This window comes from Hydra viridissima, unplaced genomic scaffold, assembly GCF_058129835.1.
Source record: "Hydra viridissima isolate aposymbiotic clone 2 unplaced genomic scaffold, HvirCarnegie_v1 scaffold_4, whole genome shotgun sequence".
NCBI classification, from domain to species: domain Eukaryota; kingdom Metazoa; phylum Cnidaria; class Hydrozoa; order Anthoathecata; family Hydridae; genus Hydra; species Hydra viridissima.
Window position 1 is genome coordinate 14570040 of NW_028324303.1, and position 27218 is coordinate 14597257.

Consider the following 27218-nt stretch of genomic DNA (forward strand, 5'->3'; position numbering starts at 1 on the left):
CCAAAAAGAAGATCAATGTCTTAATCAGTGATGAAGATCAATGATTTAACATTTATACATCTTATATGCTTCTACAATTCGACATAAATAGAATCTCTGTAGTTAGACGTTGTTTTTTTTATGTCTAACATTCGTATAAATTATACGCGTCTACAAATTAGAATAGTCTTAGATGGTCTAAAAGACGTCATTTCCCTGCTGGGTAAATCATGTCTGAAATAAAAAATTAACCATAGTTATTCAAAATATAAATATTAATCATATTTATAAAAAAAAAAGTCTAAATTTATGGTCCATTCAGTACAACTCTCCCCAACTGTATAGCTTTTTTTGAATAATTAATGAGAGCTTCCAATTTTTACAACTTCTTTTGTCATTGTCATTTGTTAAATTGTAAAATATGAAAAAAAAGTAGATAGAGTTTATAAACTATGTTTTTCAGTATAAAATTTGTTTTTTTCATTGTCATTTTGGTATTATGTTATATTGAACTTTTTTTGGTGATCTTTGATCGGTCAATAATCCTTAATAACGTCTACAAGCGTTGGACTTCCATTAATGAAAGCCACTATGCTTCCAACAGTAACTCACTTGATGAAAACATTCAAAAGCTACTTAACAATCCAATATATTCGTATTTTAATTTGACGGCTCCCATTAAAAGAGAAAAGCTCCAACTTTTAGTTCTGATAACATCTTCTCCCCGGAATTTCGATAGAAGAATGGCAGTTCGTAATTCGTGGATGAAGCGATGCCGATCTTCAAAGGTGAATTTCGTAATTTTATTTTTCATAATGTAACATTTAAAATTTAGGAATTTTTGTGTTATCGGGTTTTTTCCAGTCTCATGCGAGAAAATGTGGCTTCTATGTCTTTGTGGTATATTAAATGCAACAAGCAGTGAAGTATAATAAGTACAATAAACTTGCAATAAAACAAGCATTAAGTAAGCATTCAGTGGCGGTAAAAAGGAACAATGTTTTCATAACAAATTTATTGAATTAAGGTGAGTACTTTTGAAATGGATAAAGACGAAAGTTTTTTAAAGTTTCCTTCCAAAGTGAAACAGGATTTTTTCCCAAAAACTTAACAACTCTTTGCATGGCACAAATTTTTTAGTTACACCAAAAACTAATGGCTTGTCGTAATTCATCAAAAAACCCCCTCCCACGTTCCCATAGATGTGCTAAAAATAAAATAAGCGTCCATTAAGATTAAAGGAAAATCGTTAAAAATTAATCTCAAATTTAAATTTGGGAAAATGGTGTTAATTGTGTTGCAATAGCTCATTCTTGACGTGCATTCCTTTTCACTGATTCAAGTTTCCTTCAAGTAAAAATTATGATGAACAGTTTGGTTTTGCCTTATTTGCAAACTAAACTTTTTATATTTGTGCGATAAATGTTGTTACGGTAAAAAAGCTGCAAATAGCAATACTTTGTAAACCGTGTTCTTCTAAGTTGGTTCCTGTTAACAGATTTTACACAGATGTTTCTGAACGATATTGATGCCGAACCACTTTAATTTTGGAACCTTTAATTTTGGTTAAATTTGTTTTCTTTCTTTTAAATATTTTTAAAAGAAAAGCCATACAAAGTTTTTTGATTATAAATTTATAATAAATAATAATTAGATAATTAAATGATAACTCAGATATATAAAAGTATCACATACAACATGTGAAGAGGTTACACATACTAAAATCTTCTTTCATTAAAACATTTTTCGGTTTCAACTATTTTAAGATTATTTTCAATGTTTAGTTAAACTCAAGCTTTAAGATTAACCCTAGAAGATAAGACTAAATTTATGAAGGTTTTAATTTAGTACGAGTAGCCTCTCTATCTCTTAGTTGTTATTTAGTAAAAAGGTACTACCATTAATTCTTTAGATTTCAATCAAGTGTATGTTTGCCACAGATAAATTAGATCCAGGCCATGCTCTATTTTCTAATCTTCAGGCTGAACAGAAGATGTGCGGTGACTTAGTATTCCATTTATCTATGAGCCCAATGGATTTTGGTGGGAGGCTGCTTTATCAACTTGTATGGAGCTACATAACTTATGATTACAACTTTCTATTGCACTTAGACGATGATTATTATTTATCCTTGGATCGTCTAGTAACAAATCTACCACTTTATCCGAAAATGATCCAATACGGCTATTGTCATTGCTTGGAAAATATTGTAAGACCCACAATAAATTGTAGATATATTTTATAAGATGCTGCAGTAACTAACATAGCTCTTATGAATTTAAAGTCAATTTAAAAGGCTATAACTAGAAATAGGATGGAAATAAATCTTTTTATCTCACTTTATTAGAAAGTTAACCTTTAAAGTTACTCAGCAAGTCTTTAAAGTTTCCCAGCAAGTTCTACTGATGTTGTAAAGTCAGTGAATTTTCGACTGATAATTCTTCTAATTTTCAAGTGAGAATATCAAAACGAATTATGCTTATAATTTAGCTAAAGATAACCAATACCACTCAATAAATAGATGATTTGCACTCTGAAAAAAACAAGCTTCGAACCATAAACTCTGGACTGAGATACTTATCAATGGGCATTAGATATCACAGAAATTTCATATTGAGTTTTATTTCTCTAAATCTGATTGATGTTCGTGGTGTTCGCACAGATAACTACGTTGCCAACGTTGGAATTTTCAAGTTTCATTTAGAGGAATGTAACTTTGTAATGTACATTATAGCAGTACAAATAGATTAATGAGCCGTCATTCGTAACTTTTTTTATTATAAAGGAATGAATTAACCTGGTAATTTTATTTTCAACTACATTTGCAAAAACCTTTAGAAGTTTTGTAGCAATAAATTTATAGGAACTGAAAGAGGAAATAGAATAGTTCCAACTTTTATTCAAATAGTGGACGAACCATTCTTTCTTATTTCCTTGCTGAGTTTACCCAAAATACTTATTGCTCATGACAAGGCTGCAGCTAATAGCAAATTAAAGTAAGTATGTGTCCTTTTTTTAGTAAGAACCAGTTATTCATGAAGTCCTCAAAATTGATGGTGTTCAGAAAGTCCTTTTTCGAAGCTAAAAACTTAGAGCGTTAAAAATTTTCACACATACATCTGATGCAGAATTTCTTTCGCAGAACTCTAAAGATATTGTTTAGAACCAAGAACATAGAGACTGCGGTTTTAGGTTCCATAAAAAAGTACTTTTTACCATTACACGAAAAATTGATACAAACTCTTTAGGAATAGATGAATTGGTTGTATAAAAAGTTATTAGTTTAGAACGTAATTTGGTTCTTTTTGGTATTTACTTCTAATCGAAATTAATTTTTATTGTTATACATGGCTTCATAAATAATTTACACCACAGGCTAAAAAACTATAAATAAATACACCACAGGCTAAAATACTATCTATTCTTGAAACGCTGCATAGTGTAATTTAAGTTTTTCTTAATATTGTCTAAAAAAAACCGGTCTGTAATTTAGAATCCGACATTTACACTATTTAAATGTCTAAACACGAAAAGTTATAAACTTCGATGTAAAAATATGCAATACCAGTTTACCTTGTGTAACCTTGCTTAACCCTGGATTATACTGCACAAAAAGGTTATTCAATTAAACCCGCAATATTTATTCAAAGCAGCAATTTTTTTCAAAATTTTAAGGTTCATAAAGTTTCAGTTTAATTTGAAAAAAATGTTGGTAGGAAGATAAAGTTTATGTTCTATAGGTTAATTCTTTTGACTGCAGCATCATTACATGTTTTTATTCCTTATAAACTATGAGTTCGGTTCATTTTTTTGTCACTGCATTTCAAATGCTCTATATTAGGTTATTTTGAGTTTTGTAAATATTTTATTCAGCTAATATCTATGAGGGAAGTATTAGTTCATTTCAATTTTAGCTCCGTGTTGATGAGGGTTTCGTTTTATTTTCAAAAGATGTCATATTGAAAATGTTAAATCAATCTGAAGACCAAATGGTTTGTCACCAATACGGAGATCAACAAACAAGCCTTTGGAATAATGCTATTCCAATTGCAGAAGAATATAGTTGTTCTACAGTGATTCATCATGATCCTCCGGCACAATTCATCCCAGAGTTTACAAATTTTAAAAACGCAAGTTCTTATTTCATTGCAATTCATGGCTGCTCACCAAATTTAATGATAAATCTTTGGTTTAATGATCTTTCTGCTTTTTCAAAAAATAGCGAACCATTTAAAAACGATGAAAAATACAACATGAAAAACCTGCTCAATGATACATACTCATGTCCGCAAAGTCATTTGATTACAGAGTATTTCAAGGTCCCTGGTTTGCAGAGCCTCATTTGTGCAAAGAACATTTTGTTTGGGGATCTAATCAAAGCTATAAAGGTCGGTTGGGATAAATATTACATTTACAAATAACATGTGGTTTGTCTCATTTTTTTTTTATAAATAAAATAGATCAAGTTAAAATATGGAATTTCATTTTTACAGATTGTTTTTTTTTTTTAACGAAATACTTTAATTCTTTTTTATTTATTTCTTTAGTTTATTTTATTAAAGGCTTATGTCTTATCCCTTAAGAAGCAACCTGTTTAAAACTTATGATTATATATAATTTGTTAGTTAAAACTTGTATTAGTGGGTGTTTCCTCAAAAATGAAGCTATAATAAATTATTAAAAAACGAATATAGATATGTTGTTTTTTTTAATTAAGCATTAGTTTATTTTGCCGGACCAACTTACATTTAACATTTTAAATCATTTCTCTTTTGGTAATCCTTTAGGACGAACTGTAATCGATCTTCTATTAGCCAAGATTTATAACACTGGTCTGCGTCAAAAATGTTCCTAGGGTTCTCTTAGGTGATTCTCAATGAAATTTGCCTTCTAAATCCGAATCTAGGATTCAAATTTGTTAATAAGGTCTAGTTTTTAAGAAACAGACTTAGGGCTCTTTACCGCATATAACAGCTGAGTGTCCAATTTATTGCAATTCCCAGGTGACAGTTGTGTATTAATATATCTAAAAACAGTATCTTAAGTATATTTATAAAGTTTTATTTATCATTGTCAATTTTTTTACAGGCTAATATATGAGATAAATAAAATTTATTTCATAAAAATGAATTGAAAATGTAAAAATAGTCCCGACAGATTCTGCAATGTACCATAACTACCAGCAATGCACTATAACTACGTTAGTAAAGTCCCTTTACAATACATAGTTCGGAATAAGGCTTGGCAATCAAGACAAAAGCTTTCCCTCACATATATATGCTGCAAAGCCTGTGTCGTAGCCTTAAGGCGCTGGATTGAGGGCACAGCAAACTGTATGTCATTTGGTGTACCGATGGTATGGAGAGAAGGCAAGGACCATACTACAGACTGCTATTTTTGTATGACCAATCTTCAAGGTAAGATAATTTTTTAAAAGAACAACATTTAACTAATCCAAACATAGTTTTTTTTTACAGTCTAATGAAGTTTGAATTGTTTATAAAAATTGTGTTAAAATTCAACGAAAAAATTCTTTAAATTGTATAAAAAAGTGGATAAAAGTCTGAAAATAAATATGTAAATTATTTCAGGTGTCAATAAGAAAAACAAACACATGGTGGTCTATCCTGATATTCCTTCTGCCGTTAAGCCAGTACTATATGGTCCAGGAGTTCCAGTTCCTTCTCCACCTGAGAAAGGCGAACTTGAAGAGGATATGGAGGGTGTAAAAGTGGAAGACACTGAAATATCTGTGACATATGAGCCAACGTCTAGCATGACTTTGCCAAGACCACTCACTCAAAGTCAATTAAATAACTTGACCAGAGATCTTGGTCTTTCTAAAGAAAATGCACAACTTCTTGGTTCACGTCTTAGTGAGAGCAATCTCCTCTTCAAAGAATCTACCTTCTATTGGTATAGAAACAGAGAAGAAAAGTTTCAAAGGTTCTTTGAAGTTGATTCTTCTAGCTCGTTGGTATATTGCAATAATGTAAAAGGCTTAATAGAGGCACTTGGCATTCCTTACCAACCAAGAGAAGGGGGGCTCTTAATGGGAAATAAATTTTCTTAGTGGGAAATAGATTTTTTGTTTACAGAATTTGATTACTTCACAAGTTGTTTCTAAGTTTAAAGTTTATAAAGGAGTGAAGTTGAGCCTTTTTTCAGTTCACAATTAATTATTGCAATGTATTACATTACTAGGATGAAAAATGAGAGATTTCTTGAAAATTACGTTTTTCTTAAAAAATCAGGTCTGCAGTGTTTCAATAGCCTGATCTGATTGAGCAAAATGAATATCATATTCGGGTTTAGGAGGCCAATTTCATTAGGAATTACCTAAAAAACCCCCAGGAACAGAAAATTTTTTTTCAAACGCAGCCCTGTGTAATAGATCAAAAACATAAACAAAATAAAGATTAAAAAAAATTTTTTTGTTGAATGAAACTGTAATTATATTTTTTCAATTAACGCACTTGTATAAATGTTTTTTTCTTTTTTTGACACCAATCAACACTATTTTCCATTCATTAATGACTTTTTTTTTCTTTTCCTTTATTAATGAGTAATATTTTAATGTTGCGTGAGTTTGATCTCTTTTTTTCATTTTTCTATACTTTGATAATTCACCTCGAACAATGATACTGATAATGATGCTGTTTTAACCGCACTCAATGATAATTTTGTATCACAAGAACATCAAGCTCTTCTCGAGATACAAAATTATCATTAAGTGCCATTAAAGCAGAATCATTAATAGTAATTAGCTTTGCCTCTGCAATCTTTTTTATCTTTTCATGTTTTTCAACCTTTTTAATCGTATTTTTGTTTATAAACTCACCTAATATGTTTAGAAATCCTAAACCAAAAGCTGCTCTTCAATTGCTATTACAATTGCTGCTGAAACAACAGTGGATAATAGTTAAGTACCAACAACAACTAATCCAATAGATACAGCTGTTAGAGCTGTATCTGTATTGCTAATCCCATTTAAAATTGTAACATATTTTTTACTCAATTTTTCTTTTATTACTTGCTCTGATTCTAACGAATGTTGAACTTCGTTAATCATTTTGTAATCTTGGATCTTTAGATCCATAAACACAATCACTTACCACATCCTGCTTCGGAGCACTTGGCAGTGTTGTATGCAATTTTCATTTTGTCTCCGTCTCTTATAGCACATCTCATCTTCATTGCAAATTTATTCATCTTTAACTTATTCCTTTTTTTGATAAGTCTATATGCGAAAACTTTTAAATTCATTTTTATGTTAGTACTGACGTAGTGCTTCACATATTTTGTATATATTTATGTAAAAAATATTTTTATTGTCTCAAGCTAAACACACTTCTCTTCTCATTGAATCAATAAGAAATAGTTTATCAAGAAGTCTTCCTTCTAAAAAGAGGTTGTGTGCTAAAATTTTTTACCTATAATAAAAACAACTTCTTATCATCTTTTACCCCCTTTTTCTAGTCTTTAACATGATAATCGCAGTTTATCTGTTATTTCTTTATCCTAACCATTACGGTAAAGTTCTGTTCAATTAGAGCCAATTTCGGGCTAGCCCGAATTTAGCCCTAACCCACCCCTTATTAGGATCTGCCCTAAACACACCCTAATTTTAAAAAACCATCAAAAATATACTAATTTTGTGCTGAAAAGAAATGTAAGCTACTATTTTTAAGTTTTGATAAAAAATTGTTTGAGAAAATTCGCTCTTAGAATACCCTGAACCACTAAGGGACCCTTAAGGGGCCTTTAAGTCATTTTAAGGCGGGAAAGAATAAAGTATAATATAAAAAAATTTATATCTTTTATTTAATATTCTTATCAAATAATATATATCCATTAATTACATTCATGTATTAAATAATCCTAGAAGGAACCCATGAGTTGTGTGTACTTAAAGCACTCAGCTAATAGTTCATGCAGGATGTACTTATCGGGTATCTTGCTAAAAAAATTGAAAATATAAAGTTTATCAAAATTGTAAGTAGACACCACTGCCGCTTAACATGCAGTTGTGTAATCAACCTTCTAGTACACTGCATAAATATTAATTTAATCGTAAATTCCACTTAAAAATTAAATTGAATATTTAGAAGTTTGATATTTAAACAATTTCTTTCGTTGTCTAATCATTTTATTTCTTTGAAAATTTTTAAAAATTTATTTCATAGTCTTGTTTTTCTAGCATAAATAGCTCTAATCATTTTTTTTTTTTTTTTTTTTTGTATTTCTGTAAAACTTTGTAAAATGTACATTGATCACCGCTAAGAGCTCTGATCTCCGCCATCTTGAGAGGCCATTTTTAGGGGCAAAAATTTATAAACAGCTAAGTTATGATGTTTTTAAATCAATGTTATGTTTCTTAACAGATCCAAAGAAAAGTTCGATTTCAGTAAAGCTTTTATTTTGGATTCAGTAATACCAATACAATACAATAATATCACAAACTTAATATTTATAGTAAAATAGAAAGTTCCTAGAAAGATACAGAACATTCTGGAACGTTATTATATATCTAGAGGGTTCTATGGAAGATTCTCGAATGTTCTGTTGTATCTAGAAAGTTCTAGAATGGACCGTAACATCTCCTCGCCAGCTTGGTTTTACGGAGAGCAAGCGTTTTGATTATTCTTTGATAGGCATCTACTAGATCGTCTTGTTTTGACTTGTTTTTTTTTTTTTTTTTTTTTATCTTGACCAGTCGGCTCACACGACAACAAATCGGGCTGTACTATTATTGACTCCTCCACCTCCCGGAGTTGTAGCGATGCCTGAGTTGTTCAATATGACGATGCCAGACTAGACCATCAGGCTCTGTCTTCACTATGACATATCGAGGACCGCATACTCAATCAGTGAAATCGACGAAATCCATTGAGGGGAAAACATCAAGTTCTATAAGACCATCAAAATCTGAATCAAATCCTGCTCAATCAATAAAACCTACAAAATCCAGTGCATGGAAAACATCTAGTTCTATTAGACCATCGAAATCTGAATCAAGTCCTGCTCAATCAATTAAACCTTCAAAATCCATTGAGGGGAAACCGTCTAGTTCAGTTAAACCATTGAAATCTGAATCAAATCCCATCTTCGTCGCCAAAAATCTGTTATGTTTCTTAACAGATCCAAAGAAAAGTTCGATTTCAGTAAAGCTTTTATTTTTGATTCAGTAATACCAATACAATACAATAATATCACAAACTTAATATTTATAGTAAAATAGAAAGTTCCTAGAAAGATACAGAACATTCTGGAACGTTATTATATATCTAGAGGGTTCTATGGAAGATTCTCGAATGTTCTGTTGTATCTAGAAAGTTCTAGAATGGACCGTAACATCTCCTCGCCAGCTTGGTTTTACGGAGAGCAAGCGTTTTGATTATTCTTTGATAGGCATCTACTAGATCGTCTTGTTTTGACTTGTTTTTTTTTTTTTTTTTTTTTATCTTGACCAGTCGGCTCACACGACAACAAATCGGGCTGTACTATTATTGACTCCTCCACCTCCCGGAGTTGTAGCGATGCCTGAGTTGTTCAATATGACGATGCCAGACTAGACCATCAGGCTCTGTCTTCACTATGACATATCGAGGACCGCATACTCAATCAGTGAAATCGACGAAATCCATTGAGGGGAAAACATCAAGTTCTATAAGACCATCAAAATCTGAATCAAATCCTGCTCAATCAATAAAACCTACAAAATCCAGTGCATGGAAAACATCTAGTTCTATTAGACCATCGAAATCTGAATCAAGTCCTGCTCAATCAATTAAACCTTCAAAATCCATTGAGGGGAAACCGTCTAGTTCAGTTAAACCATTGAAATCTGAATCAAATCCCATCTTCGTCGCCAAAAATCTGTTATGTTTCTTAACAGATCCAAAGAAAAGTTCGATTTCAGTAAAGCTTTTATTTTTGATTCAGTAATACCAATACAATACAATAATATCACAAACTTAATATTTATAGTAAAATAGAAAGTTCCTAGAAAGATACAGAACATTCTGGAACGTTATTATATATCTAGAGGGTTCTATGGAAGATTCTCGAATGTTCTGTTGTATCTAGAAAGTTCTAGAATGGACCGTAACAATCAAAAACTAGTTTTTAGAATGGATCTAGCATCTTGAAAGGATTTTAAATTAACTATAAAAATTTTGTTTATTTTTTATTTTTTTATTTTCTATTCTTTAATAAAACATCTTCATAATATAAAAATTGCTTGTAAAATGAAAATAGTTTTTATTTTTATTATTATTATTATTATTATTATTATTGTTATTATTGTTATTATTGTTACTATTATTATTATTATCATTATTGTTATTATTATTATTATTATTATTATTATTATTATTATTATTATTATTATTATTATTATTATTATTGTTATTATTATTATTATAATTATTGTTATTATTATTGTTATTATTGTTGTTATTATTATTATTATTATTATTATTATTATTATTATTATTATTATTATTATTATTATTATTATTGTTATTGTTATTATTATTATTATTATTATTATTATTATTATTATTATTATTATTATTATTATTATTATTATTATTATTATTATTATTATTATTATTATTATTATTATTATTATTATTATTATTATTATTATTATTATTATTATTATTGTTATTATTATTATTATTATTATTATTATTATTATTATTATTATTATTATTATTATTATTATTTTTTTCTGCAAAAGCAAAAAGATATCTAAAATGCATCTAATATGCATCTGAGAACTGGTCTAAAAGATGTCTGAAATCATGTTGTGAATGAACGCCAAGTAGACGTCTATCTTATAGACGTCTTTTAGATGAATTTTATTCGTTAAAATGTATCTTCTTAGAAAACCTTTTTTGTAGTGACCAATCATTTTTATACCATCAAACTAAAATAATATGAAAAATTCATGACTTTGACGAAAGGTTCACTTTACCCTAAACCAATCCTCCCATGTTCAGTTTATCAGTGATGTTACTGAAGAGTATTACAAACAAATACAATTAAATGATAATCATGAAATTAGTTAAACAACTTATGCGCTGGATTAAGAAAACCAACTAAATAAAATTATTAGCTTTTAAATTAGAATAAACGGATTGTTGACTTTGATTGACATGGATAGTAATAGAATAAGGTTACGAAGCCATTGTGGCTTTTAAGCACGGTGGAGATTAAAATGAGCTGGCGACACTTTATGTTTATTATAAAATAACACCTAATCAAAATATTTTGACTCAAGTTTAGCACGTAAAGTCATCATAATTTAAAAGCAGTTTCTTTATGGCATGTAATAAAAAATAATCTGTTTCATCGGCCCACATTTATTTAGAGTTGTAATCTTCAGCAAAAAATAAATAACTTTTTTTGAGTTAAATGGATCATTATCAAATTTATTAACTAGACTTAATACGGATCAAATGGTTTAACCCGTTGGGATAAAATTTTATGAGCTTCTTATTACTTTTTTTTTTTTTGAGATTGAGGTTGGTGTTTTTAATCAAAGATTTGGCGAGTTAATTATAGATTTGGCGAGTTACTAAGAATAACAGTTCAACTTTGATTTCTCTTAATACGACATGATAAAAAAATCAAATTCTAAATTGTTTTAGTTATTGATTTAGCTTTTAACAAAAGGTTTTTATTTGCATTTACTTTATATTGATTGGAGAACATAGAGCTTTAAAGTACAAACTGGGCAGGTCTGGGAAAACAAGTTCCTGTTGTTAAAAGTTGAAAAGTATAAAAAAATTTTTTTTTTTTAAATTGTCTCTAAAACTGCTTTTAAGGCATTTTTCTAAAAAAGATTTTGCTTTTTCACAACATGTATAGATATTGGTTAGAAAAATTTTTTTTGGATATATGATAAAAACTTAACACACTTTCGTTAGTGTAACATTATAGAGAACCAAACAGGAATTTTCTTTTTAAAAAATACGTTTTTGTAGTGCTTAGTGTATATACTTGAAATTTTAATATAAAAAATAGTTTTCATTCACAATGGAGATTCTAGCTCCAATGTGCGAGCGCCAATGTCTAGGATATGTAAGTGATGAATGCAGTGACCATTTTAACCAGGATAAATCAGTTGTAAAAAGTGATAGAGATATATATTTTCAAAAAATCTTATATAATTACTACATATATTGCATTAAATAGCAATTAAAAAGTATACATAGGAAAATATATATAATAAAACGCAATAAAAATCTATACATATATTATTCTACTATATATATTTGAATATATTACTATATATATTGAATATTACTATATATATTAATACAGATTGAAATATATATATATTGTGTAATAAATTATGTAAGGTATGCTGGTAGAATAACTATATAAAAACAAACTCTGAAAATAAAATTTCACAGAGTACTGATATGAAAAATAGTTGAAAATGAAAGAAACTTGCTTTTAGTTTTTAATTCGCTAATTACTTTTCATAAGTAAATATTTTATAAAATACAAAACTTATCATTTGTTATATAAGGACTTTCTTATAGCATGAGACTTTGTTACGTCACACCACGGTATTTAGAAAATCAACAACAGGAACAACAACAACAACAACAACAACAACAACAACAACAAAAAAACAACGAAAGAAACATGCACTAAACAACAGATATTTTCTTTACTTGCATCTTTCAAAGTAAAAGTTGAAAGGTGCTTTTTGAATTAATGTTCCACAGGCCGAAATACATTTCTCACTTGACTTAATTTTCATGACTCTCTCTGAAAGAATTTAATAAATCAATATGGTATGCATAATGTATAAAAATTTAATGTTAACATAAATTAATACAAAAAATAAAAAAGTTACAAAATAACTTTCTTTCATGGAGAGAGTTCTCTTTTTTTCATTCATACACAATTCTGGTTCTAAATTGCTGCCAGTTATATTTCGTAAATAGAAAGGAATTTTTTACAAAATCCTCAATTCACTCTTGATTTAACGGTCCACCATTTATAAGATCTTCACAAGTGGAATGCAAGAGTAAGATGTCTTGCTTGTTAAACATTTCTTGTCTTTTTGGTGTAACATTGGTCTAAAGTAAAGTTTAAAAAAATTTCTGTATCTTAAGAAAATTTTAAACATGGAACTTCTCATGACAAGTTAGGGTTATAAAATTTATTTCAGGTGTATTTTTGTTAAAGTTCTGGTTGAACAAATTTAAAAAGTTTACAGACCTTAGCAGGTAAAGATTGTAAGATGGTTCTCAATTTGTCATAAACCTTTTTCGGCGTTGTTTGAATTCCAAGTATTAGCATTTTGTCGACAACATCACTGATTGTGGGATATCATTGACAAACGCATGTCATAAGAGGTCTTCTTCTTACGCAGTCCATTTCTTTCTTTTAGGATTCAAACCACTATCTTCAACTGAATTTGTTTTTGTACTTTTAGTAGGCGTTAAGACTGAAGTAACTTCTCCCCCTTGAAAATAAGATCTAACTGCTTTACAAGCACTTGCAGCTGTATTTATTTTCCGTCGTGTAAAATAATGCTTTTCAGCCGTAGATAGAGAGTGCACCATTAGGTCTGCAATTTTTTGCGAGTCCCGCCAACTTTGACTTGCCGCACACCAATAGAGGCACCTTTACGAAAAAGTGTAGCGCAGATATAACGTTTGCCAGAATCAGCTTTAAAAATTCCAGCTTTCTTCCAGAGCGAGCCTAGTTGCTTACTTATGGCCCCAGAACTCAAGGGCTGTCCTGACCATGATAAAAAAATGTTTTTAAAGTTGCTTGTTATTTGGGATCTTACTTTAGTTATAAAAATATTTAACCATTGAAAAATTTCAGCCTCAAAAGTTACGTGAGCTTGACCATAAGTATTGAAGGTTTTGTGTTTTTCAACAGAAATGATATATAAACTGTCTTCAGTTCTTTTATGGTTTTTAAATTCTTCTACCGTAATATTCGCCGAAACGCCTGAACGATGCGCATTTCCAACTTGAATTTAGACCAATAAATGATCTTTCATAGCTATGTATTCAACTTGAGTTACAGGCCGTTGATTTATTTGAAAAAATTCAAACAATATACGAGCTTCTTTAGCTTTAAGTGAATCAAAGTACATGGAAACCTGAGTTGGGGTTACCAATGAATCATGGTCGCGCTCTTGACGTAGCCAAAAGTTTCGACGGTCAGCTCTGTTTTAGGTTTTTTTCCAGGTATGAAGTTTTAAATTCATATCGGATAAAGCAGCAGTTTGGAAACCAGAAATAGCTCACGCACTTTTGTCGAGAATTAAAAATGTGCAGAAATCAGAAAGAGAAAAAAGATACTTCTTAATGGAACCAGCTTTAAGCTGCTTAACCTGAAGTTTAGCAATATACTTTTCGCGAACATTCTTAATGTTGAAAATCTTAGAAATATCTTCCAAAGATTCAACTAGATGGAAAAATCCTCTAACATCACTTACAGTTCTGTTTGCTGAGTATTCCTCTCAAAGATCGTCTGGACCGACCAAGTATTTTTTTAAATTCTGAAGCAATATTTGTATATTTTTATGGAGAGGTAGAGAAAAACAATCTTCGGGAATAAAGAGATCATTGTTTTCATCGATAGGAAAACAAACAAACAACAGCAACTCAGGTGTACATGTTTTTTTTATTTGTTTACATTAACTTGTTAAGTTTTTCTAACCAATAGCTGAAGTTTAACTTTTGTTATGCTGATATTTTCAACCAGGTTATAACCATGAGCCTATTCATGGTGCTTATTAACTGCTGATACCTTATACAAAAGTTATATTAGCAAATTTTGAATGCCCTGAATACTAATCTGATTAGGAATCAGTGGCATTCAAAATTTTTAAACTTAAAGATAAAAATTTAAAATAAATAATGAAAAATTATAATATAAGTTTTTGTATCATATATAAAAAGCTAGATAAATTTACTAAATGTAAATTAAATAAAAATTACTTAAGTTCCTTATCTCATGATCCAATTACATTACGTAAATTTAATTACTAAAATTAAAATACTTAAGAAAATTATTGTATCTATTTTAACTATAGAATTTTTAAGATTTTTATGAAAATTCTCATCTCTCCTAAAAAAATGAGAGAATTGAGAAATTTTTAAACATTCTTCGGAAAAAATTCTTTAAAGATTTTTCCTAAGTAGAAAATCTTCTTTTACCTGGTTATCAGTAGTTAAGACCTTAAGAAAATCAATTTCATCTTCATCCTAAAGTTAAAAACGATCAATAAATAGTGAATGAACTCAAGAAATTTACATACACACACTCCTATACACAAAAAGATAGAAAGAAAAAAAGGACTGGTAAAAGCAAAATAATTTGGGAAAAGTATAAGATTCAAAATAACCAAAGTGTAATGTTTATAATGAAATAAGTAGAAAACCAATTTCAAGTAACTTAAAAATAAATTTTAATTTTTTGCAAAATTTTGATAAGGAAAGCGCAAACAACTTTGTCAAAAGTCTTTTCCTGATCTGTGGACAAGATGAAACATGGCGTTTGTTTGAGCTCAGTGTATTCTATTAAGTCCCGGACGAGGTGTAGGTTTAAAAAGATATTTCTCCCCGGGATGTTGCACGTTTGGTTTGGCTCTATGATTTTTCCCATTACTCTTGAAAGTCTTAGCGCAAGGGCTTTCGTTATTATTTTGCAGTCTGCGCCTAGGAGGAAAATGGAACGCCAGTTTTTTTGGTCAGAAAGGTCGCCTTGTTTTGGAATCAGAGATATAATGGATTTTCGCATGGACGGAGTAGTCTTTTTTTGTGGTTGGCGAGATCCTCGAATTCGTCTTCAAAATCCTGCCAGTAAAATTTTCCGCTTTCGAGAAGGAACAGTGCAATTTTCAGTTCATCTTTCGTCAGGCGCGCATTGAGTATTGCGTTTTCGTCGCTGCTTAGAGCTTTGTTGATGTGCGACAGTAGTCTTGGCCTACATAGTCTTGGCCGTTTTTTCAAAGTTCTAATTTCGTGAACAGGTTTTGGTAAAAGGTCTTCAGCGAAAGCAAAATATCGCCAGGCTCATTTGTTAACGTTCCATCGTTTTGTCGTATCTCCGTGATGGTTTTGTGTCGTTGCTGAGTTTTTTCGAAGTTAAATAGTATCTTCGACGGTCTTTCGCCTTCTTGTATCAGTTTTTGTTTAGTGCGCACGCATACGCCGGGGAACTGCATTTCCAAAAGCTAATTGCGTATTTCTGAGATTTCTTCGTAGTTCGCCGCTTTGCCTTTTTCGTGATGCCTTAGTTCTCCTTCGAGTTTTTTAATTTTGCGCCTTCTTTTCTCGCCCTCTAGCGCCGCGCTTTTTTGAAAATCCACCGCTACTAGTGTTTTGAAGTCGTCCCACCATTTTAGTAAAGAAGAATATGTGGGTTTCTTAGCGCAGAGGCTGGTGTTTGTTTGACTTCCTCGATTTCGATAAGGGAACAGTTTAGTTTCCAGTATCTCGGTCCTCTCCTTACCGTTTTTAAATGCATAGTCGTCGTTACAAAGTCATGGTCAGAGAGAGTGTTTGTGAAAATGTTTGTCGCTTTTTCGCGTCGTCGCGTGGGTAGTAAATTCTCTCCTGGGGCCAATGCTATAAACAATTTGAAGTTTTATTTAATCTTTATTGCTAGTAGCATTTTAAGTTCTTTACACAGCATTTTATTTTGTTGTGTACTTGTGTATTATTTTGTTGTGTATTTGTGTATTATATGGCATATTTATCGACTATTATACTTTTCTTTTGTCAAACACTATGAAAAATTTGTTTAACCAAAATTACTATCGAAAACCTTCATAAATAAGTATGGAATTTTAAATTCATGCATGCATTGTTAACGAAGCACAACAAGGAACTGAATAATCGATTAAATGCAGATTTTAAGTAATTAGTTTATTATGAAGTTACCAAAATCCTTTTCAGTTTTATCTATAAAATATCTACATAAAAACACAAACAAAGAATGTTCAATGATTTTGAAGCGCTAACGTTGTTCCAACAGTGGCCGCTAAAAATCATGAAGAAAATATCTACAATTGAGATCAAAAATCTATCTGAAGTTTTTTTTCGAAAAAACGCATTTTTTATCTGAAAAGGCGATTCCCTGGTTCGTTTATAGCATTGGATTTAATAGCGAAGTTTTTATCTTAAAAACGGAATTTTTTGAATGTTTATAGCAATGGACTTTTTTTTCCTTCGCTTTTTACGGTAAAAGCTTCGTGTTTTACGGAAAAAACTTCGTTTTTTATATTTATAGCATTGGCCACTGTCTGCATTTAACGTTATTGTTTTTCCAGGTAAAAGCGCGTTCGTCTTTGTGCTTCGTGCGCCACGCGTTTGTTAGATTAAACATTTTTTTGAAGGTTTTAAATTGCGCGATATCATATCGGTACCCAGCTAACAAGAAGTAATTGGCCCAATGTATGAAATAACATTGGCTAAATTTTTGGATTGGGCCAATGCTTCTCCAATGCATAAACTTACGTTTTTTTTACAAATAACTTAGCCGTCGCAACTGTACGAATAGCACAAACAATTTTTGTAATACGCTTTAGTTGACAAAAACAATTTTGTAATAAAGTTTTCACTGTAAGATAGTAGTATCAAAGTTTTTAATGAGATTCTAATCTTTAAATATAAATATTCATTAAACTTATTGTATTTTATTTAACTAAAATCTATCAAAAAATTATGTAAATATTTTTTTACAAAGTGCAGTATAAAAAAAAAAATTATTTTTCATGCACTGAAAAATTTTAAAAATATTTTTGTTATAAAAAGAAAATAAATAAATAAAAGTAAAGTAAATAAAAAAGTATATGCTGATTTTTTTTGTAGTTAATTATTATCTAGAAGATGAATAGCTATACAAAAGATTATTCATACTCCACCATTCGTCGAAAAGCTAAAAAAACAAGCTGAACTTGATTTAAACATACTTCGCGATTAGTCTCTGCGATATGAAATAACCCATGTGACACTTGCATCACTTCTATGCATTCTTAAACCATATTTGCCAGCTTTATCACAACATCCAAGGACATTATTAAAAACACCTACAATGTTTGAAGTTGAAAAACTAAAAAGTGGAGGAGATTATTGTCACATTGGACTTGAGAATGGTTTGAAAAACTGCATTAATAATTTGTTTATACTCGAGAATACAAACATCCTCTTGCAATTTAATGTAGATGGGTTGCCTCTTTTCAAAAGCTCTTGTGTCTCAGTATGACCAATACTTTGTATTGTAAAGAACTTCAGTATGAAAGAACCATTTATCGTAGGAATATAATAGCGGAAAAGTATTCTGTTCAAATTCATTCATTTATCTGTGATGCACCTGCTAGAGCATTTCTCAAAGGTATAAAAAGGTCATTCTGGTTAAAAATCATGTGAAAAATGCACAACAAATGGTGAATATGATGGCAAATTAGTTTATCCTGAAACCAATGCACAACTACAAACAGATTTATCTTTTTTTGATATGATTGACAAAAAACATCATCTCAAGGAGTGTCCTCTAAAACCATTGAATGTTGGTTTTGTAAGTCAGTTTGGTCTAGATTATATGCATCTAGTTTATTTAGGAGTCATGAAGCGATTGATTCTTTATTGGAAAGGCGCAAAAGGTCCTTCGCACATTTAAATTGGTACACGTGCAATGACTTAGTCGTCTAATAATCTAAACTCCTTATCACAAAATATCCGTTCTGAATTTGCAAGAAAGTTTTGTTCTGCTCATGAAGTTTTACATTGGAAAGCTACTGAATTTCATTTTTTTTTTTTACTTTAAGCCCATTAGTGCTCTCAAATGTTTTATCATTGCCTTTATACAATCATTTTATGTTACTAAATGTAGCTATAACTATTTTGATAGATCTAGTGTTTTCTAAGAATTACTCTGAATATGCTCACAAATTACTTGTTTTATTTGTAAATGAAGGTATAAGTCTCTATGGTAAAGGATTTCTTGTTTACAATGTTCACTGCTTTATTCATTTGTCAAAAGATTTTCAACATCAAATAGAGATAACTGTTTTATTACAAATGATGGTGTACCGTATCTCATTCATAATATACTACTTATAAATATTAATACTACATTTGTTTGTGAAAAATTCTTAACTGTTTATGAAAGTTTTATATTTCCAATTTCATCAACAAAATTAGGAATTTGTAAAGTGTCTAGAAACAGTTTATCTAAATTGCAACTTTTATCTGTTTCAATGGTTTTCAAAAAATGTCTTTGTCTCCCTACTAAAATTGATTCATCAGATAATTTTACTGTGCCCCTGTTGCATTAAAATTTTATTTTTTGATTAATAATTATTTTTTTAAATACATTTTTAAAAAATGTTATATTTGCATTTATACTTTTATTTTATACTTTTTATTTTTAATACTTAATTATAGTTATTTTTTTATAATTTATGTCTTAATAAGTCGGACTATTATTAACTCGGACGGAATTTCAATTCCCCTTGAACATTCTCTATCAAATTACTGTAAAATCATCCGCTTAAGTCGTACCCTGGTTAAGTCGGACCATTCGCTAACTCGTACTGTTTTTTGGGGTTCCTTCGGCAAAAAACTTCGCTTAACTAGGAATTTTATTTTGAATTTGCATATAAGTGCGTTAATAACAAAACTTCCAATATTTCAATCAAAATTCCAAACTCTAAACGCTCGAAAATAAAATACTTTTGCGTCAAATATAATTAAACGTAGCTAAACATTTTCACGGAGAGCTTTCGATTTAGTTAAGCTTCGATGAAATTCTATTTGTTAATAACTAATACATTAAAAATTTAAAAATATCAATTAAAATTCAAAACTTAGAATTCATCCTATAAAAATTCTGAAAATGGCTGCATCTATTATCAAAATATGCAAAAATTTTGTCAAATTTTGTATTCAATTTTCTCTGGCATCTCCGAATGCCTGATTGTGGGAGTTACATTTTTGAAGTCAAAGGGTATATCCTATCGGCGTACCAAAGGGTTTTCTCGGATCTGCTAGATTAGGTGTACTCCAATAATAAGGAACAGTGTTCACATTTTTTTGTCATGACATTTTGCATTTTCACTGAAAACGAATGAAACTTGTAACAATTTTTCCTCTAATATGTACATAATATAGTTTACTCAAAAAAATTATAACTTGTAATGGAAAGAAGAAATTCAAGCTTGATTGAGAACACAATCGTGCAAAAGTTTATAAAGAAATTCAAAAAAGAGATATTATTTCTAATTCTTTCACATTTTTTTATTGAGATCAGTTTTATCATTATTTTGCCTGCCTTTCAAACTGTAGTGGCTAAAATTACTGTTTTTCTGATTAGTTTCCCAGTTTTGTCTAGCATAGCTGTAATATTAGGGTCATTCATGAAGTTCTTAGAGAACTCCGAAACTACAGATTCAAATTTTGGTGGTTTCTTTGTTCTCTCCACGTAATTCATATCATTCTCATCTTCTTTCTTCATAATACTTCATTATCGCCATTTGTGTTGTTCAATTCATCCTAAATCTAGTTCAATAATACTTTCGTCTATAATGTTTCTATTTTACGTGGACTTCATAACCCTTTTTTCGAACTTTGTGCCTTTTTTCGAACTTTGTGCCTCTTTTTCCTATAATTAGATTTCTCTCTCCTCTTTCGTCAATTAAAAAATCTAAATCTTGAGTTATTGCATCACTCCCTTATATTATCTACTTCATTATGCACAAATTTGGTTCTATACTTAGCCATACTCCAGTCCTTAAAAAAAAAAAAAATTGAAACCTAACGAACTTTATTACATAACAGTCTGGCTTGATGGCATCTTGAGTTCTTAAAATTTTGAAAAATTATCATTTTAAGTAATTAACACTTGATCTTTATTATGTAATATTAGGAGGGCTGAAAAAGGCAGTTCTTTACAGACTTTAGAGCCCCTGTCATATTGAATCTATTGTATAAATTCCTGCTTTAAAACTGTATAAACTGATCCAATAACTGGTATGATATAATCTTACTTTGTTGTTAGAGGCTTTTTATAGAGCTTTCTACATTGTTATGTTTATTTGTTTTGTTTTGAAATGAAATAAGAGCATGTGTACGCAATAAGAACTTAGTATCATTTAGTTTTCATTTTACACTTAGAAAAATCACAAAGTTGATCAGTTTTATAAATTTTCTAAATTCAGTATTTTGAAATAAAAGATTAGCCATAGTTATTCACAATATAAATACTAATTATATTTATAAAAAAAAGTCTGTATCTATGTTCCATTCAGTACAACTCTCCCCCACAGCTTGAATTTGTGTGAATAATGAATGAGCTTCCTAAAAGTTACAAGTTTTGCAATCTCTTTTGTTATTGTATTTGTTAAATTATAAAATGTTAAAAATATATATATATAGTTTATATGGTATGTTTATCAGTGTAAAATTTGCTTTTTTCATTATCATTTTGGTATTATGTAATATTGAACTTTTTTTGGTGATCTTTGATCGGTCAATAATCCTTAATAACGTCTACAAGCGTTGGACTTCCATTAATGAAAGCCACTATGCTTCCAACAGTAACTTACTCGATGAAAACATTCAAAAGCTGCTTAACAATCCAATATATTCGTATTTTAATTTGACGGCTCCCATTAAAAGAGAAAAGCTCCAACTTTTAATTCTGATAACATCGTCTCCCGGTAATTTTGATAGAAGAATGGCAGTTCGTAATTCGTGGATGAAGCGATGCCGATCTTCAAAGGTGAATTTTGTAATTTTTTTTTTCATAATGTAACATTTAACATTTTCGTTGTTTTATTGAGATTTTCCTGTCTTATGCGAAAAAAAGGGGCACCTATGTCTGGTAAGATATAAAAGTCTTTGATCGTTATAATCATTCTCTTCGTAATTAATTTTCTAAGAATTCGCTATTAGATCGTTTCCATTTCTCATGAAAAAGTTCAATTTAACTCAGTCAGCTAAAGAGGATGTTATGAACATGAAGCGACAAAAGACGGAAGTTTTTTAAAATTTCCTTCCAAATCGAAATAGGATTTATTTCCAAAAAGTAAATAACTCTACGCAGGGCACAAACATTTATGTTGAACTCTTTGGTTTTGCCTTATTTGCAAACTAAACTCTTTTCATATTTGTGCGATAAATGTTGTTACGAAAAAAAAGCCGAAATTAACAAGACTTTGTCAATCATGTTCTTCTAAGATAGTTCCAGCTAATAGATTTTAAACAGCTGTTTCTGAACGATGTGGAAGCCAAACACTTTAATTCTAGAAACTTAACTTTGGTTAAACTTGCTTTCTTGCTTCTATATATTTATAAAAAAAAAAGCCCTACAAAACTTTTGATTTTAAATCCAAAATAGATAACATAACTCAGATATATAAAAGTATCACATACAAAATGTGAAGAGGTCACACATACTAAAATCTTTTTTTATTGAAACATTTTTCGGTTTCGACTATTTTAAGATTATTTTTAATGTTTAGTTAAACTCATGCTTTAAGAGTAACCCTAGAAGATAAGACTAAATTTATGAAGGTTTTAATTTAGTACGAGTAGCTTCTCTATCTCTTAATTGTTATTTAGTAAAAAGGTGCTACCATTATTTCTTTAGATTTCAATCAAGTGTATGTTTGCCACAGATAAATTAGATCCAGGCCATGCTCTATTTTCTAATCTTCAGGCTGAACAGAAGATGTGCGGTGACTTAGTATTCCATTTATCTATGAGCCCAATGGATTTTGGTGGGAGGCTGCTTTATCAACTTGTATGGAGCTACATAACTTATGATTACAACTTTCTATTGCACTTAGACGATGACTATTATTTATCCTTGGATCGTCTAGTAACAAATCTACCCCTTTATCCCAAAATGATCCAATACGGCTATTGTCATTGCTTGGAAAATATTGTAAGACCCACAATAAATTGTTTATATAATTTGTTTAGAAACTTACAGTTATTAATGTTTAATTTAAAGTCAATTTAAAAGAGTGCAACTAGAAATAGATTGAAAATAAATCTTTTTATTGAACTTTAGTAGCATATAAACCTTTAAAGTTATTATCTTCCAGCAAGTGAAAAATTAAAATAATGTATTAACACTAAATAATGCAAGCATGGTAAATCATTTTAAATTATTCACAACCTAAAATGAACTCACAATCTTTTAATTTTTGACAAGAACGCTGATTTGAAAAGACACGTGTTAAACACATCATAAAAAAGAGAGAGCTTAAAAGAGCCGAACTTCTCGTTACAAACTGAAATGGTAAACGCCTGAGGGAGCAGTTTTTAACAAGAAGGTTTATTTGAAAACACTAACTTCACCACAATTGATGTGGTAAAGTTAGTGAATTTTCTGCTTTAAGTAAGGCACTATCAAAAGAAATTATACTTTTGATTTAAGTAAAGATAACCAATATCACTGAGAAGAGAAAATATATGATTTGCACTGTGAAAAAATTTCTTTCGAACCATAAATTCTGCACTGAGATACTTATCAATGGGCATTAGTCATCACAATAAATTTCATATTGCGTTTCATTTCTCTAAATGTAATTGATGCTCGTGGTATTGGCATAGATAGCTATCGTTGCCAACATGGGAATTTTCAAGTTTCACTTAGAGGAATGTAACTTTGTAACGTTTTTTCTAACAGATAATCTAATATCTAACCGATAAAGATTATCTGACAGATAATCAATCTTATAACTAAAACGTTATCTACCTTGACGTCACATAAAGGTGCAATTGATAAAAAAAAAAAAAATACAATTAAAAAATCTAAATATTTATAAACCAATAAACGTTTTTTGTGACATTTAAAGCAGTACATATAGATTTATGCGCCGTCATTCATAACGTTTTTATAATAAAGGAAAGAATTAACCTGTTAATTTTATTTTCAACTACATTAGCAAAAACAATATATTTATGGGAACTGAAAGAGGAAACAGAACAATTCCAACTTTTATTCAAATAGCGGACGAACCATTCATTTTAATTTCCTTGCTGAATGCATTGGTTTTGTTATTCTTCTATCCAAAAAAGTTCACTCAAAATACTTTATGCTCATATACAAAAATATCTCCTGCAGAATTTCTTTTGCAGAACTCTAAAGATGTTGTTTAGTTCCGAGAACATAGAGACTGCGGTTTCAGGTTCCAGAAAAAAAATTATTCTTTACCATTAAACGAAGATTTAACTCAAACTGTTTGGAAATAAATGAAGTAGTTGTTTAAATCTTAGTTTAGAACGAAAACTGGTTCTTTTTGGTTTTTACTTTTAAATGAAATTCATTTATATTGTTATAAATAATTTCATAAACAATTTACATCCCAGGTTTAAAAGTTGTATAGTGTAATTTAAGTGTTTCTCAATATTGTGTCTAAAAAAACTGGTCTGTAGTTTAGAATCCGAATTTTACAATATTTAAATGCTTAAACATGCATAGATATAAATTTCGATACAAAATATCCAATAACCGGTTTACCATGTGTAACCTTGCATAACCCTGAATTATATTGTAAAAAAGAATTATTCAATTAAATTTGCAATATTTAATTATTTCAATACTTATTTATTCATTAAAAGCAGCAATTTTTTTCAGACTGACTTCTCACTCCAAAAAAGATGAAAAAATTGAATTAACCAAAGTACTTTTCGGAAAAAAATTTTCAAAAAAAAAAAAACAACAAAACTTTAAGATTCTTAAAGTTTAAGTTTAATTTTAAACAGATGTTGATTGGAAGATAAAGTTTATGTTCTACAGGTTACTTCTTTTGACTGCATCACCATTATATTTTTTTATTCCTTATAAACTATACTACAAGTTCGGCTTGTTTTTTTTGCGTTATTGCATTTCAAATCCTCTGTATTAGGTTATTTTGAGTTTTGTAAACATCTATTTATTTAATATCTGTGAGGGAAGTATTAGTTCATTTCAATTTTAGCTCCGTGTTGATGAGGGTTTCGTTTTATTTTCAAAAGATGTCATATTGAAAATGTTAAATCAATCTGAAGACCAAATGGTTTGTCACCAATACGGAGATCAACAAACAAGCCTTTGGAATAATGCTATTCCAATTGCAGAAGAATATAGTTGTTCTACAGTGATTCATCATGATCCTCCGGCACAATTCATCCCAGAGTTTACAAATTTTAAAAACGCAAGTTCTTATTTCATTGCAATTCATGGCTGCTCACCAAATTTAATGATAAATCTTTGGTTTAATGATCTTTCTGCTTTTTCAAAAAATAGCGAACCATTTAAAAACGATGAAAAGTACAACATGAAAAACCTGCTCAATGATACATACTCATGTCCGCAAAGTAAGTCATTTGATTACAGAGTATTTCAAGGTCCCTGGTTTGCAGAGCCTCATTTGTGCAAAGAACATTTTGTTTGGGGATCTAATCAAAGCTATAAAGGTCGATTGGGATAAATATTACATTTACAAATAACATGTGATTTGTCTCTATTTTTTTGTATAAATAAAGTTGATCAAATTAAAATATGCAATTTCATTTTTACAGATTGTTTTTTTTTTAAGTAAATACTTTATTTCTTTTTTATTTTTCTGTTATTTATTTCTTTAGTCTATTTTGTTAAGGGCTTCTGTCTTCCCTTAAGGAGTAGCCTGTTTAAAACTTTTGATTTATCTAATGAATAAAAATAATTTGTTATTTAAAAATTGAATTAGTGGGTGTTCCCTTAAAAATAGAGCTACAATAAATTAAAAAAATAATAAATATATTGTCAAATATGTTGTTGTTTTTTCAATCAAACACTAGTTTATTTTGCAGAACTAATGTACATTTTATATTTTTAACTAGTTTTTTTTTAGTAATCCTTTAAGACGAACTGTAATCGATCTTCTTTTAGCCAAGATTTATAATAGATCAAAAAATTATAATATTAAAATATGTAATGTTAAAATTTGCAATATTAAAATTTATAATATAAAAACTTGTAATATTAAAATTCATAATATTAAAATTTATAATATAAAAATTTGTAATATTAAAATTCATAATATTAAAATTTATAATATAAAAATTTGTAATATTAAAATTCATAATATTAAAGTTTATAATATAAAAATTTATAATATTAAAATTTATAATATAAAAATTTATAATATAAGAATTTGTGATATTAAAATTCATGATATTAAAATTTATAATATAAAAATTTGTAATATTAAAATTCATAATATTAAAATTTATAATATAAAAATTTATAATATAAAAATTTATAATATAAAAATTTATAATATTATAAATTTATAATAGATCAAAAACATTTTTTTGTTAAATAAAACAGTAATTAAGTTTTTTCAATTAACACACTTGTATCATTTTTTTATTTTTTTACTTTTTTTTGACACCGACCAACACTCCTTTTCATTTATCAATGGTTTCTCCTGGTCCTTTATTAATAAATGATATTTTTTTATGTTGCGTGTGACCTTATCTCTTTTTTAATTTGTCTATACTTTGATAATTCACTTAAAACAATAGCAAGTTCTTCTTATGATACAAAATTATCATTGAGTGCCATTAAAACAGTGTCATTAATTAGCTTTGCTTCTGCAATCTCCTTTAATCTTTTCATGTTTTTCAACCTTTTTTAATCATCTTTTTTTAAATAAACTCACCTACTGTACATAGAAATCCTAAGCTAAAAGTTGTTCGTCAATAGCTATTACAACTGCTGCTGCAACAATAGTGGATGATAGTAAAATACCAACACCTAGATATAGCTGTTAAAGCTATATCTGTATTGCTAATCCTATTTGAAATTCAAACATATTTTTTACTCAAATTTGTAATATTAAAATTTATAATATTGAAATTTATAATAGATCAAATATGAATACAAATTATATATTTATGAATACAAGTTATATATTCATGAATACAAACTACAATATTGGGGTTTATGTTTCAGCCTTGTTTATTGGTAATACAGCACAAGGATTCAACGTTTTTAATACCCCCTCTCTTCTTCAAGTTTGTAATGTGAAAACTTTGGTTTTTTAAACTCTTTTTTTTGTTAGGGTAAAATATCGATAAATTAAATGGCCGTATTTATTGTTTTCATAAAAATGAACTATATATTCTCTGTGAAAAGTCTATGTGCAGATGAAGTTTAAAACGGCGAAGTTTATTTATTCTCCTTTTTATCCTTTTCATAATCAT

General features: G+C 29.1%; 4 protein-coding genes and 2 pseudogenes across 12 annotated transcripts; 5 read left to right on the top strand and 1 right to left on the bottom strand.

The window, feature by feature from the left end:
• The first annotated feature begins 347 nt into the window (after nucleotides 1-347).
• On the top strand, nucleotides 348-7325 carry LOC149890050 (uncharacterized). 8 transcript variants are annotated; one of them, XM_090086072.1, is made up of 4 exons: nucleotides 350-767; nucleotides 1892-2188; nucleotides 3894-4406; nucleotides 6834-7325. In XM_090086072.1, exons 1-3 carry the CDS (start codon nucleotides 432-434, stop codon nucleotides 4398-4400), a joined length of 1140 nt encoding a protein of 379 aa, XP_089942198.1. In that variant the 5' UTR covers nucleotides 350-431; the 3' UTR covers nucleotides 4401-4406; nucleotides 6834-7325. The 8 variants fall into 8 exon arrangements, 7 of the variants coding, with proteins under 7 accessions (XP_089942202.1, XP_089942198.1, XP_089942200.1 ...); XM_090086074.1 differs by having other exon boundaries at nucleotides 3894-4367; XM_090086073.1 differs by lacking the exon at nucleotides 6834-7325 and adding an exon at nucleotides 4767-4888 and having other exon boundaries at nucleotides 3894-4367.
• LOC145184945 (uncharacterized) lies at nucleotides 4767-7325 on the top strand. Its single transcript, XM_090086078.1, has 3 exons — nucleotides 4767-4982; nucleotides 5068-5396; nucleotides 5571-7325. The coding sequence occupies exons 2-3, from the start codon at nucleotides 5165-5167 to the stop codon at nucleotides 6050-6052; spliced, it is 714 nt and encodes a 237-aa protein (XP_089942204.1). The 5' UTR covers nucleotides 4767-4982; nucleotides 5068-5164; the 3' UTR covers nucleotides 6053-7325.
• Nucleotides 7326-8804: 1479 nt separating this feature from the next.
• On the top strand, nucleotides 8805-9170 carry LOC149890051 (uncharacterized). The gene has a single exon (XM_090085219.1). It carries the CDS (start codon nucleotides 8820-8822, stop codon nucleotides 9168-9170), a length of 351 nt encoding a protein of 116 aa, XP_089941345.1. The 5' UTR covers nucleotides 8805-8819.
• Nucleotides 9171-12363: 3193 nt separating this feature from the next.
• LOC149890052 (uncharacterized) lies at nucleotides 12364-14847 on the bottom strand (annotated as a pseudogene). Its single transcript, XR_016451807.1, has 4 exons — nucleotides 14823-14847; nucleotides 14278-14433; nucleotides 13228-13992; nucleotides 12364-13085 (listed from the first exon to the last, which is right to left on the bottom strand). The product of XR_016451807.1 is annotated as an uncharacterized LOC149890052 (transcript).
• Nucleotides 14848-15700: 853 nt separating this feature from the next.
• LOC149890053 (uncharacterized) lies at nucleotides 15701-18800 on the top strand (annotated as a pseudogene).
• A 2555-nt stretch (nucleotides 18801-21355) lies between these two features.
• LOC149890054 (uncharacterized) lies at nucleotides 21356-25630 on the top strand. Its single transcript, XM_090085784.1, has 3 exons — nucleotides 21356-21756; nucleotides 22627-22923; nucleotides 24968-25630. The coding sequence occupies exons 1-3, from the start codon at nucleotides 21388-21390 to the stop codon at nucleotides 25457-25459; spliced, it is 1158 nt and encodes a 385-aa protein (XP_089941910.1). The 5' UTR covers nucleotides 21356-21387; the 3' UTR covers nucleotides 25460-25630.
• Nucleotides 25631-27218: the final 1588 nt, after the last annotated feature.

What these genes read in the sequence shown, in the direction of transcription:
- LOC149890050 (XM_090086072.1), top strand. Translation starts at nt 432, where the DNA reads ATGTTTTTCAGTATAAAATTTGTTTTTTTCATTGTCATTTTGGTATTA. An exon ending in AGCGATGCCGATCTTCAAAG is followed by an intron (nt 768 to 1,891) that starts GTGAATTTCGTA and finishes TTAATTCTTTAG; the next exon opens with ATTTCAATCAAGTGTATGTT. An exon ending in GTCATTGCTTGGAAAATATT is followed by an intron (nt 2,189 to 3,893) that starts GTAAGACCCACA and finishes TTTCAATTTTAG; the next exon opens with CTCCGTGTTGATGAGGGTTT.
- LOC145184945 (XM_090086078.1), top strand. Translation starts at nt 5,165, where the DNA reads ATGCACTATAACTACGTTAGTAAAGTCCCTTTACAATACATAGTTCGG. An exon ending in TTGTATGACCAATCTTCAAG is followed by an intron (nt 5,397 to 5,570) that starts GTAAGATAATTT and finishes AAATTATTTCAG; the next exon opens with GTGTCAATAAGAAAAACAAA.
- LOC149890051 (XM_090085219.1), top strand. Translation starts at nt 8,820, where the DNA reads ATGACATATCGAGGACCGCATACTCAATCAGTGAAATCGACGAAATCC.
- LOC149890054 (XM_090085784.1), top strand. Translation starts at nt 21,388, where the DNA reads ATGTTAAAAATATATATATATAGTTTATATGGTATGTTTATCAGTGTA. An exon ending in AGCGATGCCGATCTTCAAAG is followed by an intron (nt 21,757 to 22,626) that starts GTGAATTTTGTA and finishes TTATTTCTTTAG; the next exon opens with ATTTCAATCAAGTGTATGTT. An exon ending in GTCATTGCTTGGAAAATATT is followed by an intron (nt 22,924 to 24,967) that starts GTAAGACCCACA and finishes TTTCAATTTTAG; the next exon opens with CTCCGTGTTGATGAGGGTTT.